Raw genomic sequence first — 17223 nt, 5'->3', positions numbered from 1 at the left:
AAGAAACTCGGGCGGTACGCATGAACAAGGTGTGCATTTCTTATGCGACTCTTCAAGTGGCTGCAGATAAGAAAAGCAGAAGAAAAGGTAAAAATGGTCAAGGAAAAATTCTTTACTACCCTGCGAAATATAGGGATGCAAGTTAGAATGCTACTCTATCCTTCCGTGATTTCGGAACGGCAGCATGCCCTAGGAAAGCAGTCCTTGCGCCGTTTTCTCCCCTCCCCCCATCGTACTTTTGCATTCCTTCCCCACTTCTGGTAGTTCAGTGATTTGCTATGGTCGAAAAGAGAGCGTTTTAAGGAACTGAATGTTTCTGCTATGCTTGGCTTCACGTTCTAGACTAATATTACACAGGCGCCGTTCACTTTCCTTATGCACACGCAATGTGAACGAGTACATTTTATCCTAGCGTACAAGAATTAGGAAGAATGAACATTTTGATCATCATCATCATCATCATCATAATCATCATCATCATCACTCTATATTTATGTCCACTGCCGGACGAAGGCACCTGCCAGCAATCTCCAATTAGCTTTGTGTTTCTCTAGCTGATTCCAACTTGCGCCTGTAAATTTCCTAATTTCATCATCCCACCAATTTTTCTGCCGTCCTCGCCTGCAGTAGAGTTCCCAGAGCAGCCACGCTACCTTCATTCGAAGTAGTGATGAGCAGGATACAAAGGCTTCCTTCTATAATCAGCGATGAAGTTAGAAGGGCTTTGCAGGACATGACCCAGGGAAAAACGGCAGGAGATGATGGAAGAACAGTCGGTTTAATCAAAGATTGAGGAGATATCACGCTTAGAAAGCTTGTGGCCCTTAGTGCGCAATGCCTCACGACTTCAAGTGAAACAGAGAAATTGGAGAATACCAGCATTATAGTAATGCATAAGAAGGAAGGCTTTAAACGCTTGTCAAACTATAGGTCTATTAGGTTGCTTTCAGTGATGTATAAAATTGCTTTCAGTGATGTATAAAATATTCACTAAGATCATTCCCAATGAAAGCAGGGCAACACTTGACTTCAGTTAACTATGAGAACAGGCTGGTTTTAGGAAGGGATTTTCTACAATAAATCACATCCATGCCATCATCAGTCAGGTAATCGGAAATCTGCGAAGTGCAATCAACCTCATTATATAAGAAGCCAACAAACACTGACACTGAGGACAGACAACATAGGGGAAATTACTTGGGCTTAGTAAATGAAATAAAGAAACGATAAATAATGTAAATGGAAGTGGCTGAAAATACAACTTGCCGCAGGTGGGGAATGATCCCACAACCTTCGCATTTCGCGCGCGATGGTCGACCAAATGAGCTACCACGTAGCCGTTTCCCCCATCCACTTTTCTTTGGTATTTATGTGGCCTAGTAGAACCCTGGGAGTGCTAGCCAGCACTCCTTGGCGGCGGACGTCGAACATCCGCCGCCAAGTCTGTCTACGTCTGCGTGTCTGTCTATGTCTGCGTATTCAAGCACCCCAGATAGTGCGATAGAATGGCGTTATCTGCAGCAGTAACTTTTTGATTCTGACTAAGATACGAGCTAAGAACGCCATAAACGTTTCGAAGCAGAGTTTGAACCATCAGTAAAACGATGGAACAGGGTTTAAGTCGTAAAGTTTAAGCAATATCGTTCCATGGAAGTGGGGGGGGGGGGTTGAAGGGGGCTTTCCCGTAACGCTATTCCAAACTGTTTTACAGCGAAGCAGTTAGCTTATAGTTGGTGGGAATTTTTCGTGGCGTCGCCCTCACGAAAAAAAAAAGATACCTTCAGCGAATGAAGCGAAAAGTGCATACATCATTTGGCATCACGCATAGAACATACAGCCCAGCATTCGTTTCAATTGAAGAACATGCACATAACAAGCATTTAAACCATGTAATTATTGATAAGGCCCTCCTGCCAACAATTCCGAACACGTAGCGCTCCCCGTACACGTTTCCCGGCAAACACTACTGTTGCGCAAGGTGGCGCGACGACGCGAAATTGCGACGTGAAGACCGACGTGACTAACCTTTTATATTTAAAATAAGAAGCCTAGCAACTAATTTTACTGTTGTTGCAGCACCGCTATGTGTAGGCAGCGCCTAGTTAGAAGACTCCCGAGGAGCAGTGTGAATACGAGGAGCGGCAAAGGCAAAAGAAATGGCAGTACGACCAGTGTCGGCGGGCAGGGGCTGGTCGTATTGGCTTGGAATTCCTGCACAGGGAAAGGCCGCACGCCCACATTCTCCGGTGGCTGAGCATTGTCTTGGAGGAATTGATCAATAATTCATTGCATGCTACCCTCAGCGGTTGTCATTGCACACTACCCTCAGCATACTACACTCAGAGCTGGACATCGGCCTTCGCAGGCTTGGGACGGCGATTCAATATTTTATTACAATTATGGAATCAACCCTTCACGATTGGTCAAAATTTGGGGGCGGGGGGCACCACTGCTTTGCCTGTCTATCAGGCGACGTGACGAAAAGCGCGATAGCTCCCCATCTAATATGACGTGTACACACTGATCATGCTTCATTGGACCGAACAAAAGAAAACTAGTTATTTCTCATTCGACGCCTTACCGCCATTAGCCCTCGACTATTGGTCAAAAGGTTTCGGACTTCGTCCACATCGCCGTTCTGTCATCCCACATAAAAAAAACCATAAGTTCTCACCACGTGTAGGTTACGTATGCGCATTAAAATAAACTAATATCCCGAAGAAAACTGAATTCTTTTAGAATAGACTAACGCTGCCTTGTTCCGAAAGGAATAGAATACGTGTGCCAACCAATAGCTTTGGCAATGGCTGCTCCGAGCTTCTGGCGAGAACACATTTGTTTCGTTTAAAATTAATTTTACGAGGCAGGGGTGCTATAATGTAAAGCTATTCCAAACTTTTCTATTCCAATTCTGCAATAAGCACTCCGCGATTCGTCAAAAATATTTCTGGACCCCACAACCCCCACTTCGCCTGTCTGTCACGAAACGTCACGAAAACAGCGATATCTCCCCATCTAATATTTCGCGTACACACTGATTATGCTTGATTGGGCCAAACAAAAAATAAATTGTTATTTCTCATTAGCCCTCAGTTATTTGTCAAAAGTTTTCGGGCTGCACCCCCTTCACCAGCCTGTCACGCGATGTCACAAAACCGTGAAATCTCACTGCGTCAAAAGGACGTGTACGCGTTAACGATGCATTAATATGCCGAAAGAAACTGAATTTTCCTCCCAATAGCCCAGGCTGCCACATTCCGAAAGGAATAAAAGACTGCTGCCACCATTTGCTCAGGCACTGGGTACTCGCACCTCTCGGAGAGCATGGGCTCATTTGCGTATAATAAAGCTTCTTGCGTGGCTGCGTAACGTTTTCGAGCACTCTTGGCACGTTTACGACCTCGCTCAGCCAATCTTTACTTGCTGAGGTTACGTTTTAGCGACATTCTTAACCTTCCGTTGCACCGCGTCTCGATTTTCGACCAGCCACCGCAAGCTATGTAAGGCAATGCGGACCAATCGTACACGCCGGCATTACCCTCTTCATCCGGTTATCTACATTCAGTGCGCTGGCTTGGCCCATCGAAACCCTCTCCACTTGAACGTGCTCCTCGCTTCCTGGAAGCCAATTACAAACAAGAAACTGCTCGATGTAGGAAATGATAGACGGCATTTCATTGGGCTGTTGAGTCAACGTTGCGGGTTACCACCGGATGCTTCCGTCGGCGGTTGCGCCAATTGGACGTCATTAAATTGGAATGAAAACACTGTAGTAGTTCTACGTTACAGAGCCCCAGTATAGCGTTGTGGAACCGTTTTGGCACGAATACGACATCACTATGCCAATTCTTATTGGCTAACCTTCCATTTCATCGACATCGTTAACTTTCCATTGCACACCGCCGCTATTTTCAACCAGCTACCGCTGGCAAGGCAAGCGGAAGCGGGCCATTCGCTGACTCCGGCACCACCTTCCTTATCCTGCTATGCACTGTCACAACTCAACACTCGGCTCCACCGAAACTCTCTCCATTTCTGCTTGGTCTCCACCTGTTGTCAGCCGATTAGATAAGAAGAACCTGTAAAACTGGTCAGTGCTATTCGCTTTGAAATCAAACAAAGGAGATTTCCTACAAACGAGGACAGCTTTTTATGCGGTGGTTCAAACAACGCTGCAGGTCACCACCCCATGCTTACGTCGACGGTGGCGTAAATTTGACGTCTGGACATAGAAATAAAAACATGCTGAAATAGTTTTAAATCTTAAGGCCCCAGAATTCATTGATGCTTTGCCGATGCGTATGTGGTCAAAAAAAAAAACCTTCCCTGTTCTCAATGTTCTCAATACTCAATGTTCAGTAAATGCATATTATGAAGGGTTAGATAAGTATTGCTACTGTATCTACATTACTATTATGTATGTACTACCCCGTTTTAATATACAAGACTAATATCTGGATGGTGGAATAAAATATGTTGTTAGAACTGCACCCACAATCACAGACTTAAAAAGAATAGTGTTCCGCAGTAACATAACAGTCATGTGAAGTATTTGTTTTAGAAATGCCCATTGTACACTAGAAATTGAGTGAATGACACTGTAGCAGCAGTGCGGTCACTGGGCCATCTTACATAGCTCAACTGCTCATAATTTCGTATGTTCTGCTCACTGACAGCCAGAAAAGTGAGAGGAATCGCCTTTTGAAAATCATCGTTTCTTCTATGTGGGACGCCGCGCTATTCTGCCGGAAACAAGCAACTTGAGTGACAGGTCACGCTAATTTATTCGTGCACACATAAATTTATTTATACTTAAGTTAACTGCATTTAGAAGGAAGACTACTTAGTTTTTAGCTTTCGAAATGTTGTCAAGGTACTCACTCACAACCATTCAACTTGTACTTCCGTAAAAATGTATAGTTAGTAGCAGTAGCTCCTGTAGATGCTTCATTGCAAGATTCTTCTGCAGTTTGTATGCACACCTTCGATTTGCCGTCATTTACGGTGTCATTGTAGCTGCGTTGGAGCATCCAGTATGGCTGCTGTTTTCGCATTGCCTGGAAAATGTAATGTCATGAAGTACATTTTAATTAAGCAGGAGATAAAGCTGTAGCGTAAATAATGGAGGTTGCTCAAAGAATGTGTGCAATAAATATTTTACCTTCACTCCTTAAACTACTCGGAATAGCAGATTTTCAAAATTCACAGTGATGCGGACACACTAGCTGCGTCCGCCATATTAAAAGAGGAGCATTTCTGAGGCGGCTGCAACTTCTGAAGCGGGACCATCGTCGCCGTGCGGCAATGGAAGACTTTAATATCCAACAACTGCCCCTCTATCGCCCGGTGAATAATGAATAGTGGATTGCGCTGTACTGCCACGAATCAACAAAGCTAAGCCTCCGCGCTTTTGCACCTTTTGGTGTTCGTCCGAACCATTTTGCCAGCACACGTGCTTTTTTTAAACTGAAACCTAAGCGGAGCCTCTCTTTGCGGCAACGCACGCTTCGACCTTGACCAATTTGCTCTGAAAATTTCCTGTTTAAGTATATAACTTTTTATGTGCTTACAGTGCTAAAACTACCATTTGATCATGAGGCGGATCATAGCGAAGGGCTCCGCATGAACTTTAAACACCTCAATTTTTTTTATGCGCACACAATACACGATAGTTGAGTTGTTGCATTCCAGCCCGATAGAAATTTGGCCACCCTGGCTGGTATTGAACCTGCGACGTGAAGCTCGGCAGCGCCACGCCGTAGCCACTGGACTGCCAGGGCGGCTAACCATGGAAAATTTATCAGTTGCTGTGAGTGTTTTACGTCAAGACTTTAGGACTACCTTACTGTCCAATAGAACGCATCACATTTGTTGCTTCCGCAAGAAGATGTGCCACACGTTAAAAAGTTAAGATCCTGTACCAGTGACCTTTCTCGAATCTGATAATACTCGCCATGAGTGCAACTAATCACCACCGTGAATGGTTTCTCTTGTCGTGTTAGATTCTCCCTTCGAGTGAACGACTTAGAATAACGCAGTTAGGTCGCACGTGCATGTCCTGTGAAATCAGAGGACAAACATGACCACCAAGTCTAATGCTGGGACTTGGGGCCCTATAACGTAAAACTTTTGCAATGTGCATTTATTCCAATCTCCTGACGTGAAATTTGCGTAACCACCGATGCAAGAATCGGGCGGTGACCCGGCAGTGTTGTCTAAGTAGGCCAATCAAACGCGCTCCTCCTCGTCTATAGCAGGTCACTTTTGTTTGCTTTAAGAACGAACAACGTTGTCTAGACTGAGCGGCTTGTCTTATCTAAATGGGTGATAAGACGCGAAGAGCACGCTCAAGGGAAGAGGGATTCGATGGGGCTGAGCCAGTGCACTGAATATCGATAACCGGATGAAGAGGGTGGTGCCAGCCTCTGTAATTGGTTCGTTTCCCCTTACTTAGCTTGCGGTGGCTGGTTGAAAATTGTGGTGGCGGGCAACGGAAAGTTAAAAATGCCGCTAAAATTGATACTCAGCAAAGCGGAGTTCTTAGTCTTTGATGGGGGAACTTCTGCAAAAGCAAGTGACACTCAACGCACAATGATAGTGGCGAGCACAGTCGGCGATCATCGGAAAACATTCGCGGGTCTACAACATTCACATGGGGACGGAATACAAGCGAATGTGTTTAGGCTGCAGTGCATGGACTGCGTACGTAATGAGATCACACATTTTTTTTAATACGGTACCACACTACGCAGACACAAATGCCGCCACGGTCACCACACCTCCCATGCATCTGCCGTAACCGCTGCTGTAGCCACACCGGCACCTCCGACGCGCGAGGCGTTATAACCAATGAAGCGCGGGCCACGTGCACAGGAGCCGTCGCCACACCCTTTCCCCCTTTCGTTATCTTTCAAGCAGGATTTCAAACAAATAAAGCGCATGAATGCCAATTTGCTACAGTAAGCGCACTTCGTAGTATGTATACAGTGTTTCTCCTACAACGCAGAATTTATGTGGTTTTATCTGTACCCAAAATATTAAACTTATTTATGGAAGCTGGCGGAATTCTTGAAGCCTACTTCACCTCCGCCGCTGTTAAGCCCGGTATCGTACAAATTCCGGGATCGGCGCACACATTCCTGTCGCCTATACGGACGTAAGCCGGCCATGATAAAGCCCCACCCCCTCCTGGCAACGCACTCATTGAACCTTCCAGCGTTATCACTGGCACTCGCGTAAGGGGGACGTACTCTTGAATATTGTTGTGCCATTACCACCAGCCCGGATTCCGAATCTACAAGATGCAGAATTTATCCTGCGAGCGCCCTTTGGACAAACCCGGGGCTGCGCCGAAAGGCACAGCGCCCTAATTCTCCCTTGACAAGTCAAGATGCTGAGCTGTCAGGCAACGGTGTCCTGCGGAGAAGCATCGGCGAGCGACATGTTCAAACGTGCAACCAAGTGCCAGACAGCCCGGCGCCGTACCTCCTTTTGCCAGGAGGTCAACGCGCGCGCCAACTTTGAACCGGGTGGCCAGCGCGGTCGCTGGTTGGACCTCTCGGACGACCGTCGAGTGCTGGCTTTGTATTGGGTCGTTTGAGTGACAATGGTTTCTCGGGGCATTATAAGGCCCGACGCTGCGCCTGGAAAACCGGATCCGCCGACCCACCGGGAGCTGAGTGCCGCTCTCGACTGGAGTGAGATGTGTCACGCGTTGCAGTCTCGCCGGACGTCGCCGTGCGGGAACAGTCGCGTTTGCTGTGAGCTCTCGGCCCCAGTGCCGATCCGATCCTGTCTTGTATAATGACCTGTATATAGTGTATAAAGTCCCTTTTGTTATTCTCACCGAAGCCTGACTCGGAGTCTTCGCTACCAACGCTCCGTCACGAAACGGGTGACGAGCGCTACGGGACCACCTCAAAGTCGTAATATTGGTGGCAGCGGTGCAAATTCGTAACAGTGGATGGCAGCTACGGGATTGACCGGCATCAGCTGCCTCGGCACGGTGAGTGCCTGAAGTTTACCTCAAACACCAGACTTTCTCTGACACAGGTTATAGTAGCTTAGGGAAGGATTTGGTGTTGCATTGTGTTAACCTTGCGTGTTTCCAGCCTAGTGAGAATGTTTTGAAAACCAGGGGATGCTGAGGGAGTAAACAGGGCAGTGTGTGAAATACTTGCATATGTCTTACTAGTAGCATTATAGTAGCGTACGGCAGGTATATTCAAAAAGGGTAAACAGCAGGTGGACAGTGTGAACGATGGAGAAGTACAAGGTCAAGGAGGAGGAGGAGGAATGAACGTTTATTGTAGGAAACAGCGAGAAAGTGTCCGTGTCCTTTCTTCGCCCTAGGTGGACGGCTCTCTTAGTCCAGAAAGCCGTTGGCTAATGCTGCAGCCCAGGCCCGGTCCACCAGACTTCGCTGATCTTCCAGGCTCTGTGCCTTTAACAATGCCTCCCACGTTTCTTCGATCGCTTGTAGCGGTTCTGAGGCATCATCTTCACTGTTTTTCTCTCGGTGCGGGCACACCAACACCATGTGTGGGAGCGTGTCTGGTACCTCACAATACCGGCATAGGTATGAGGATTTGGTGGGGTGCATTTGGTGCATGATAATTCCATGTACATACGCATTTGTTTGTAGTCTGCGGAGGGCGGTGGCTTCTTCCTTGCCTAATTTTGGATGAGGTGGAGGATATGGTCTTCTTTCCAGTCGGTACTATTGCAATATTACGGCGTAGTTGATGGGAATGTCCTCCACCCTCGTCGCTTTCCGGAGACCGTGCGGCAGGAAATCCCGGCTGGTATGCTCTCGGGCGGCAGCATGTGCTGCTTCGTTTCCTGCCAGGTGTTCGTGGCCTGGGGTCCATGCGACGTAGGTGTCAGGTAGTTCTTGGCGTCTTGTTATTTCTTTTAGAATCTTCACTGCTGCGGCAGAAATTTGGCCTTTTCGTAGGTTTCTACATGCCGTTTGGGAGTCGCTCAAGATGATTGCTGTGTCTTTGCACGTGGCGATGCCGAGGACGATGGCCACTTCCTCCGCCGTTTTTGGATTTCTGGCCGGTATGGTGGCAGCGGTTAGCTCCTTCCCTTGGTTGTTGGTCACGGTAATTGGGTATGCTCTTCTACCTGGGTATTTTGCCGCATCTGTATATCTTGTGTTCGGGTTCTTTGAGTATTTCTTGCTCAGAGCTCTAACGCTTACTTGTCTTCTGTCTTTGTGGTATGTTGCATGCATGTTGCGAGGTATTGGAGCGACTGAGATAGAGTCACGAAGAAGTGGCGGCAATCGGGCTTTCGCGTCTGAGTCTGCTATGAAGTTTTCGCTGTATGCGAGCTTGCGAAGTGCTGCTCTGCCTGTTTGAGTCAGCTTAAGGCGTTCCAGCTGGCTGGCTCTGTGCGCTTCGCTCATTTCTTCCCAGGTGTTATGGAGGCCAAGTTTGAGGAGTGTCGTGGTTGAGGTCGTACTGGGGAGTCCTAGTGCGCTCTTGATTGTTTTTCTGGTGATGATGTTGAGTTTTTCAATTTCAGCTTCCTTGAGGAGTAGATACGGGGTGCCATATGTGATCCGGCTTATCAGGAGTGCTTGGATTAATTGGACGGTTTCTTGCTCTCTAAGTCCTCTTCTTTGGGTGGTTATACGCCGAATGAGATGGGTTACTTGTGTTAGGGTCTTCTGAAGCTTCGGAAGTGTAGCTGCCCCAGAACCGTCTTTATGTATTGTGAGGCCAAGGACGCGGAGGGAGCCAACTTGAGGGATATAGATTCCACTGAGTCTGACGTTGGTATCTGGAGCGACGTAGCCTGGTGGTCTTCCCCGGGTCCTTGCCTTGAGTATAAGTAGCTCAGCTTTTTCGGGGGCGCACTGGAGACCGCATTTTGAGAGGTACTGTTCTATCTGATCGATTGCCTCTTGGAGGGTAGTTTGCTGTTGGCCGGTTGTGGACGCTTTTGTCCATAACGTTATATCGTCGGCGTATATTGCATGGCTTAAATCTTCGATGCCATCGAGTTGTTGTGGCAGCTTAATCATTGCGAGATTGAACAGCAAAGGTGAAATGACTGACCCTTGTGGAGTTCCTTTGTTGGGCATTTCGAACTTGTCGCTTCGGATGTTGCCTATACCCACCGCATTGAGTTGGCCTCAACCAAAAGAAAGAATGCGATCCTTGAGGTCATGAGGACTGGGGACGTAACGGCTGAGGAAGCCGAAGAGGCCTGGGCGGATATCAGTGAAGGTCGCGAAAGGGAGGAAAGGAAAGAAAAGGAACGTCGGGAGTGGCAGGCAGAAAAGGAACGTCACGACTAGGAAAAAAGGGAGAAGGAACGTCGCGAGGAGGAAAGGAAAGAGAAGGAGCGACGTGAGCAGGAGCTTAAAATGAAAGAGCTGGAAACCCGAAATAGCTCGCCGGCGCCTAGTCTCACTTGTAACGGTCCAAGAATACGCGATCAGCTTCCACCCTTTGTCGTCAGAGAGGGTATGGCTAAATACCTAGTGAAATTTGAGCACGTGTGCGAACGGAATAGCATTGAGCGATCCCTCTGGGCACAGAATCTGTTAGCCTTGCTTCCTGGGGAGGCATCAGACGTAATAACTTGCTTATCGAAAGAGGCGTTTGAGAGCTACAATGATGTGAAGGAAGCGCTACTGTGGAAGTACAAATTGTCGCCCGAAGCTTTCCGGCAGAGGTTCCGGTATGCAAAAAAGGGCAGGGAGTCGAATGTTGACTTCACGTTTCGTCTAAAAGCCGACCTTGTGGAATGGCTGAAGGGCGAAGAGGTTTACGACGACCGCGACACAATCGTCGAATGCATCGCGTTGGAGCAGTTCTACCGTTGCATTGATGAGGATGTCAGGCTATGGCTGCAAGATAGGCTAAATGAGGTTAAGCTAAGCAAGGCAGCAGAGTTAGCGGAAGAGTATTGCACCTGCCGCAGCTTGCACAGCAAGGCAGTGCGCGTAGAAAAAGCAGATAGGAGAGATGGTTTTTCCGGGAAGCCCGAAAAACGGAAGCCATTAACTTGTTACAATTGCAAAAACCAAGGGCACATCGCTGCGAACTGCCCAGAGAAAATTGCTTTTGCAACAAAACAGCGAAACAATACGACGCGTTCTTTTGAAAAACGGAAACCGTTAACCTGCTACAATTGCAAAAAGCAACGGCACATCGCTGCGGACTGCCAAGAGAAAATTGCTTTTGCAACAATACAGGAAACTCACAAAACCATACGACTATTGGAGCCGTATATGCAGGAAATTAAGGTAAACGGTAAATAGTGCTGAGTACTTCGGGACTCTGCAGCAACTATGGACGTTGTTCACCCGTCTTTCGCCTCCTCGAGTGATTTTACGGGAGAATGCGAGAGGATACGGCAAGTGGCCGAGGAGGAGAGTGTCTGTTTACCGATCGCAACGGTTATCATTAGGCCGACTGACAAAGCAACATTTTGGACCGTAAACACGATGCTGTTTGCAAAAAGTTGACACTTTCCACTTTGCTTTCAGGTGATCTGCTGAACCCTGAAAGCTTTAAAAATTATTGCGATAACAATTACATGGACACTCCAACCGCACTTCTGCCGTCGGCGTCGCTGTGAGGTTCCTTATTAAGTCGAAGGTCGATAACATCGTGGCCGCGCGCCCTACGGCGCATGCGCGAGTGAAAGCGTGCAAAGGGAGCCGGCGATCGCGGCTCAATCTCGTCCACACGAGAGGGACGAATGCGAATGCGATTTTCGGTCAGCGACAAGGCGAATTCCATCGCTCAGCGACCGCCGCAACGTCGTGGGCTCTCCGCGACTGGATTCCAACAAGTTGGTCGCGCCGTCGCTGAGTCGCAGCGATCAGCGCGATGTGTGAGGGGCAATGAGTGTGACGGAGCAAAGCGCTGTCAAAATAGGCTGTTTCCTGCTTTACCGCGCGTTGGTAGCTCTGTGGAGCAATGTCGCGTGCCTGTTTTAGCTATGTTTTAATGGGGTGTATCCACCACCGTTTGCGGCTTAGGAGCTTCATAAACATTTTTCTTTTCTTACGCTTACACAACTCGTTTAAAAGGAGAAACTGCACGCTATCAAGGTCGGGAGAAGGACGCCGCTTGAACGTGAGGCACGTATCCACTTGATCGCCACCGTCGTCAACCTTTTCATCGCTACAAATTGTGCCTGCTGCTTATACATGCACACTCAATAGTATCTTGTTCTTCTGCAATAGCAAATACTCGATCATCCAGGAAAAAAAGTTGTGGCTTCCATAGTAACAACGAAACAAGAATGTACTAAACGGAACCTCCCCACCGACGCCGCACAAGCCGCACGTTCATACTTGCGGTGTTGTGCAGCACCTCCCTCACCGTATCTGCAAGATGTTGTAAAATCTCAACGCTTTTCAACGTTAAGAAATGGTGTACGTATTCTATTATCGAATAATAATAGGAAAATCCGAATATTTGACCAGTTTCCATGTTTTTATTTAACGATGCAGGCATGCATACTTCGTGAGCAGGGGGCAACCTTGAGCATTGTTGCGACAGAAATCGCGCTGCTGCAAATGCACGTGAAAGCTGTCAGCGGAAATCGCTTTGCGACGTGCGCGGCAGAACGCTCTTTTTCGTCCCAATCGTGCCATATGAAAAAGCCTATAGACAGCACGAATTTCACTTCACTCGCTGCTGCTGCCGCGTTTCCTCACGGCAGCGTTCTGACAGCGAGTATCCGCAGTCATCGAATGTTATGTGTTCATGATTGCTGTGCACGCGGAATGCCTAATAATTTAGTTAGCAAGGGAATGTTTACATTTGATACGGCCAATAAAAGTATTTTTCTTATTCGTACGGCTGTCTGCTAATTTGCTATGGCAATCGATGCTTCGCCTTTTGGGTGAAACTGCGCCGGATACATATCGGATATACTATGTTAACCTGGCTGCCATTCTAAATGCGCATTGTGCCTTCGGGATTTTACAACGCTATGAGAAAAAATTGTAATTTTGCTCGTTCTTTCCGGTGTCAAAAGCATTCGAAGTGCTCACATATTTCAAAACTTGGTTATTTTGCTTGACCATTTCATTGTCTTGACATACACACCGCTTGAACGTGTGGATCGTACAACGTGCCTTTGAAGAAAGTGTTGATTGGTGCCTTCGAGCTCAGCTGTACAAGAACAATACATTTTCGCCAGAATGCTAGAAAATATTTGCGAAGTAATATAAATGAGGAGAATGACTTTTCTACTATAACGAACCGTGTGGAAATTTTTTTCGACTATATCCGTGACGGTCGAAAAAGTGCTGGTTGATTTGGCGTGCAATGACCCCGTTCCTAGCATATATAATAAATAAATCGCGTTATCTGGTCTCGTAAATCAATAGAAGCAACAGTCGGTAAGTAACTCGTAATACTGGGTGCTTGTCTGAGGAATGCTAGAAAAGGAATTTAGAAAGGCAATTTAAAAGCTTGTTTTTTGCGCTTACCGTTTACTGTCGAAGTCAGAACAAAACACTTCTCCGTTTCGTTCCAATACTGGAATTTGTAGGTTGTAGAATTCCCCGTGCCTTGGCAAAGAAAAGGTGACAAAAATTCTTTAACATATTTCTATTACGTACTTCTCATGTATTAAAGCATAGATGCAGAGCCTGTCTAGTTTTTTCTATGTTTTTTTTACATATCAGTCATGCACATAAAAATCATTCTTGAGTATAAACTGGCACCCTACTAAAACATTTGAATTGCGCTGCAATTGATGACATAAATTCAAAGGCTGATATAGCCATTTACTCAATATATGAAGGCAATACAAGAATTCGTGATCAGTTAGAGATAGTGTCCCACAAAATTTTAACAGAAAAACGAGGTGCCGAATCTTCCATGTCGACACAATTGTAAAGAAAGTGGTAAGTTAAAAATTAAATTATATGCTGATTACACAATGCACAAGGTGTCTTTGCAATTTCTTGCCCACTTAGCAACCTCCCACGTATTTTATAGCGCAATCTTATTTCTAGCGATTTCTTAGTTTAGACGTATAATAATAACGCCTATGTTAGTCCGAACACTGGATGAGAAGAAGGCGAATCTGAAGAATTCTCACGTACCCTTCTGCACATTGGTGTGTCCTTAAATTGCGTTAGTATGCATGATGAATTAGATAGGAAACATGAATAAAAATGCGAACAGAGGATGCGAAAGGGGAAAGAAGCTATGTGCAAACATCAAATTTTGTTTGACCTCTACAATATATTTTAATTGGTAACCGCCCCGCAAAGTAAGCTGGCAGCCATTCATCAAGCACTAGGAGTTTTCTGCGAGCAAGTAAACATCACCGCAGATGTGGTTCCTAAGTGTTGCACGGCTAACAGAAATGTTCCCTGTATTCAACAATATTATGTGTTACTAAATGCACAGAAATGGCACACATGCGTTTCTTGTTCCCGAAAAAGTCAGTAACTAAGAAGGGTGTTTCATCTAAATAACTGATGACCCACAAGAGTCTCCGACCAGTACAAAAGGAGCACAAGGACGAAGACAGCTGCCCAGCGAGGTATTACATTAGTGCCCCATGAAGGTGTTTGTTTTTTTCGTTGCCCTGTCAACAGAATTCTGCAAGTTGTAGTACGCTATTAGAAAAGAACAGCCTCAGCTTAATGATTAGACTTTAGGAAGAAAAACCTATATTCGCCACTAAACGCTAGAAGGCTATCAGTTCGTTATCGTCGAGGCCATTTTTAGGCACTGGTGACGTGTTATGGCGGTTATCGTGCACTTCTTTTCATGGCATTCCTTTTCTCTTCGTTCCCTTCACACGTACATTGTGATGGTGTAATAAAACTTGTGTTCATAGACACCGCCTTATCCTGTCCACATTTTCACTCTTGGTAGTTTCGCAGCCCATTTTCTTTCAACAAGCAAAACCATAGCAGCGTGTACATATATACGACAGAAGCGTATCGCATCAACTTTCAAGCGTGTCACATTTGAGGCAAACGATATAATTCACTAGGAAGGCGTATCGCATCTAACGTGCCAAACCGGGATAGCTTGGGATAGAGAATGCGCATTTCAGCGGCGCAGGCAAACAGAAGCACAACGTATCAGGAATTATGGGAAAGCATTCGCTGCGGGATGACAACTGGCCAACCAACCGGCGGCGGCCGTTGCCGCACTGCGGGACATGAACCCAAAGAATGGTGGCTTAGGAAGCACGTCTCACACAGTTTCTTCTCACTCATGAGTACATGAAGCGTTTGAAACAGTGTCATCTTTGTGAATAATAAATGACAAAAAGGCACTAACATCGGCGAGTTGATTCGTGGTATTATCGTTGCCTAGTACACTTTGAGTTTACAGAAACCGAGATGGTCACACTCGGCTACCACTGAACAGTACTGCTGCAGCTGACACGATGTGAAATTTTATTATTATGATTCAAGGCAGTGCGTCGCGTAAATTTGTCCACGTGGTAAAAGAACTTGAGGTATGTAACCGTCACCCTACGGACTGTTTAGGTGCATTTCGCAACGCAACAGTAGAGCAGGTTTATCAGAAGTGTGAGCGCTAACTTTAAAATATGGCACTAGGCGGCGTTAGTTTGCTGGGCGAGAAATGCGAATTCTTGTAAAGGGTGGTGCATGAGTGCATGCGATACAAGAAATCAATACGATACGCTCCTGCCATTTACACGCGGCTTTTGGATGCCTTTGCGGCGAGAGCACACACTACAAGGGCTTATTTTCAGCTGAAGGTTTAGTTTTGGGAAATACGTTGTTATAAATTAAGGTTTTAGCTTATTATTGAAATTCAGGCATCCCGTACTCTCAAGTACTTATAACGAAATTTTCGCGGCACATTTTGTTGTTATCCGCAAACTTGATTACCGAAATTTTCTCCGATCTCAGCTCGAATGTGCATGACACATTTGCCAACCTCATCATTGGCAATATCTGATCATGTCTTTGAAGCTGTACAAAAACTATACGGAGCCTTCGTCGTTAGTCAATGAAACTGAACGTCAAGTGAGTCTAATATAATCGCTTTGTGTCTTCAGAATCCTGGAAAATTGTCGCTGTGCCAGGCTTGTTGCATAACGTTTGCGTGATTTATTTCGCGCAAGTATGACTATAAGTCAGTTATATCAAAAAGTATGACAAGCCTCTCACTGTCCCCAAGCCGTAATCGTCAAGACATTGTTACAATGTCATTGCATTATAAATACGTAAGCAACACAAAGCCATCACACACTGGCATCTTGATGTTCCTCATTGCAAGTGACGAATATTGTATAATTAGTGTCTGTTGCGTGTCTGTGACATGACCATAGAACTTAGCTCATCCGCTTTCTCACATGTTATTCCCCTTTGCTACGACCAGACATCTTCTGATAATGTAGTTTATATATATATATATATATATATATATATATATATATATATATATATATATATATATATATATATATATATATATATATATATATATATATATATATATATATATCTGATGAAGGCCGGACCCCGGCCGCATCGTCACTAAACCGCTTCATGCACGCGTCTACTTCACTGTGTGTGTGTGTATATATATATATATATATATATATATATATATATATATATATATATATATATATGTGATTTTACGCTTGAACAGGTCTTTGTGTTGTTTTTTTGTGTTTTTAATTCACGGATTAATGCGCTCATATTACAGTAGTGTTATCGCCATCGTCAGACAATGGCTGTCTTGATGCGCTGTCATACCATCGTCGACACGCTGTCGTCGTTCTACCGTGGTCCTAATTTAAGAATTGTCATCTAATTAAGGTCATGACGTCGCCGTTACGCCATCTTTGTCGTCTAACCGACGTCATTCCTCATTCGCCATTCCGTCGTCGTCACCGCGCTGGCGTCGTTCAGTGGTCGTCATGCCACCAAGCTCATGGGCAACCTCCGCAAGCGATTGCCATCAGCACGATACCGGAGTACGTCTCGTGTAGCGGAAGCAACGGAATTCTCAGAATGACCACCACAGATGTTAGGTAAACGTGACTTGAGAAATATAGTGTGTCGCTACGTTGCGCGATTGCTACATGCATTGCCATCGGCAGTCATCGTGAGATGAACTCTGCCGCAACATTTTTTTGCGATGGAGGTGTTTCTAACATGGCAGGTGCGTTCCTATTCAAATGGACATTCCAGTACAAGGTGTCGCTGACGCACCTGCTACTACAACTAAGGAA

The 17223-nt window shown here is 45.9% G+C and overlaps 1 protein-coding gene across 1 annotated transcript in view; it reads right to left on the bottom strand.

Moving 5' to 3' along the window:
* The window catches only part of LOC139047857 (uncharacterized), an 88732-nt gene that overhangs the window by 35039 nt on the left and 36470 nt on the right, over nucleotides 1-17223 (bottom strand). The window contains exon 3 of the mRNA XM_070521998.1: nucleotides 13469-13549. Coding sequence (XP_070378099.1) covers nucleotides 13469-13549 — 81 coding nt within the window. The remainder of the gene's footprint in view (nucleotides 1-13468; nucleotides 13550-17223) is intronic.

Source organism: Dermacentor albipictus, chromosome 7 (genome assembly GCF_038994185.2).
Source record: "Dermacentor albipictus isolate Rhodes 1998 colony chromosome 7, USDA_Dalb.pri_finalv2, whole genome shotgun sequence".
NCBI classification, from domain to species: Eukaryota; Metazoa; Arthropoda; class Arachnida; order Ixodida; family Ixodidae; genus Dermacentor; species Dermacentor albipictus.
Note: the sequence above shows the minus strand (reverse complement) of the source record. Positions and strands in the feature narration are given on the sequence as shown.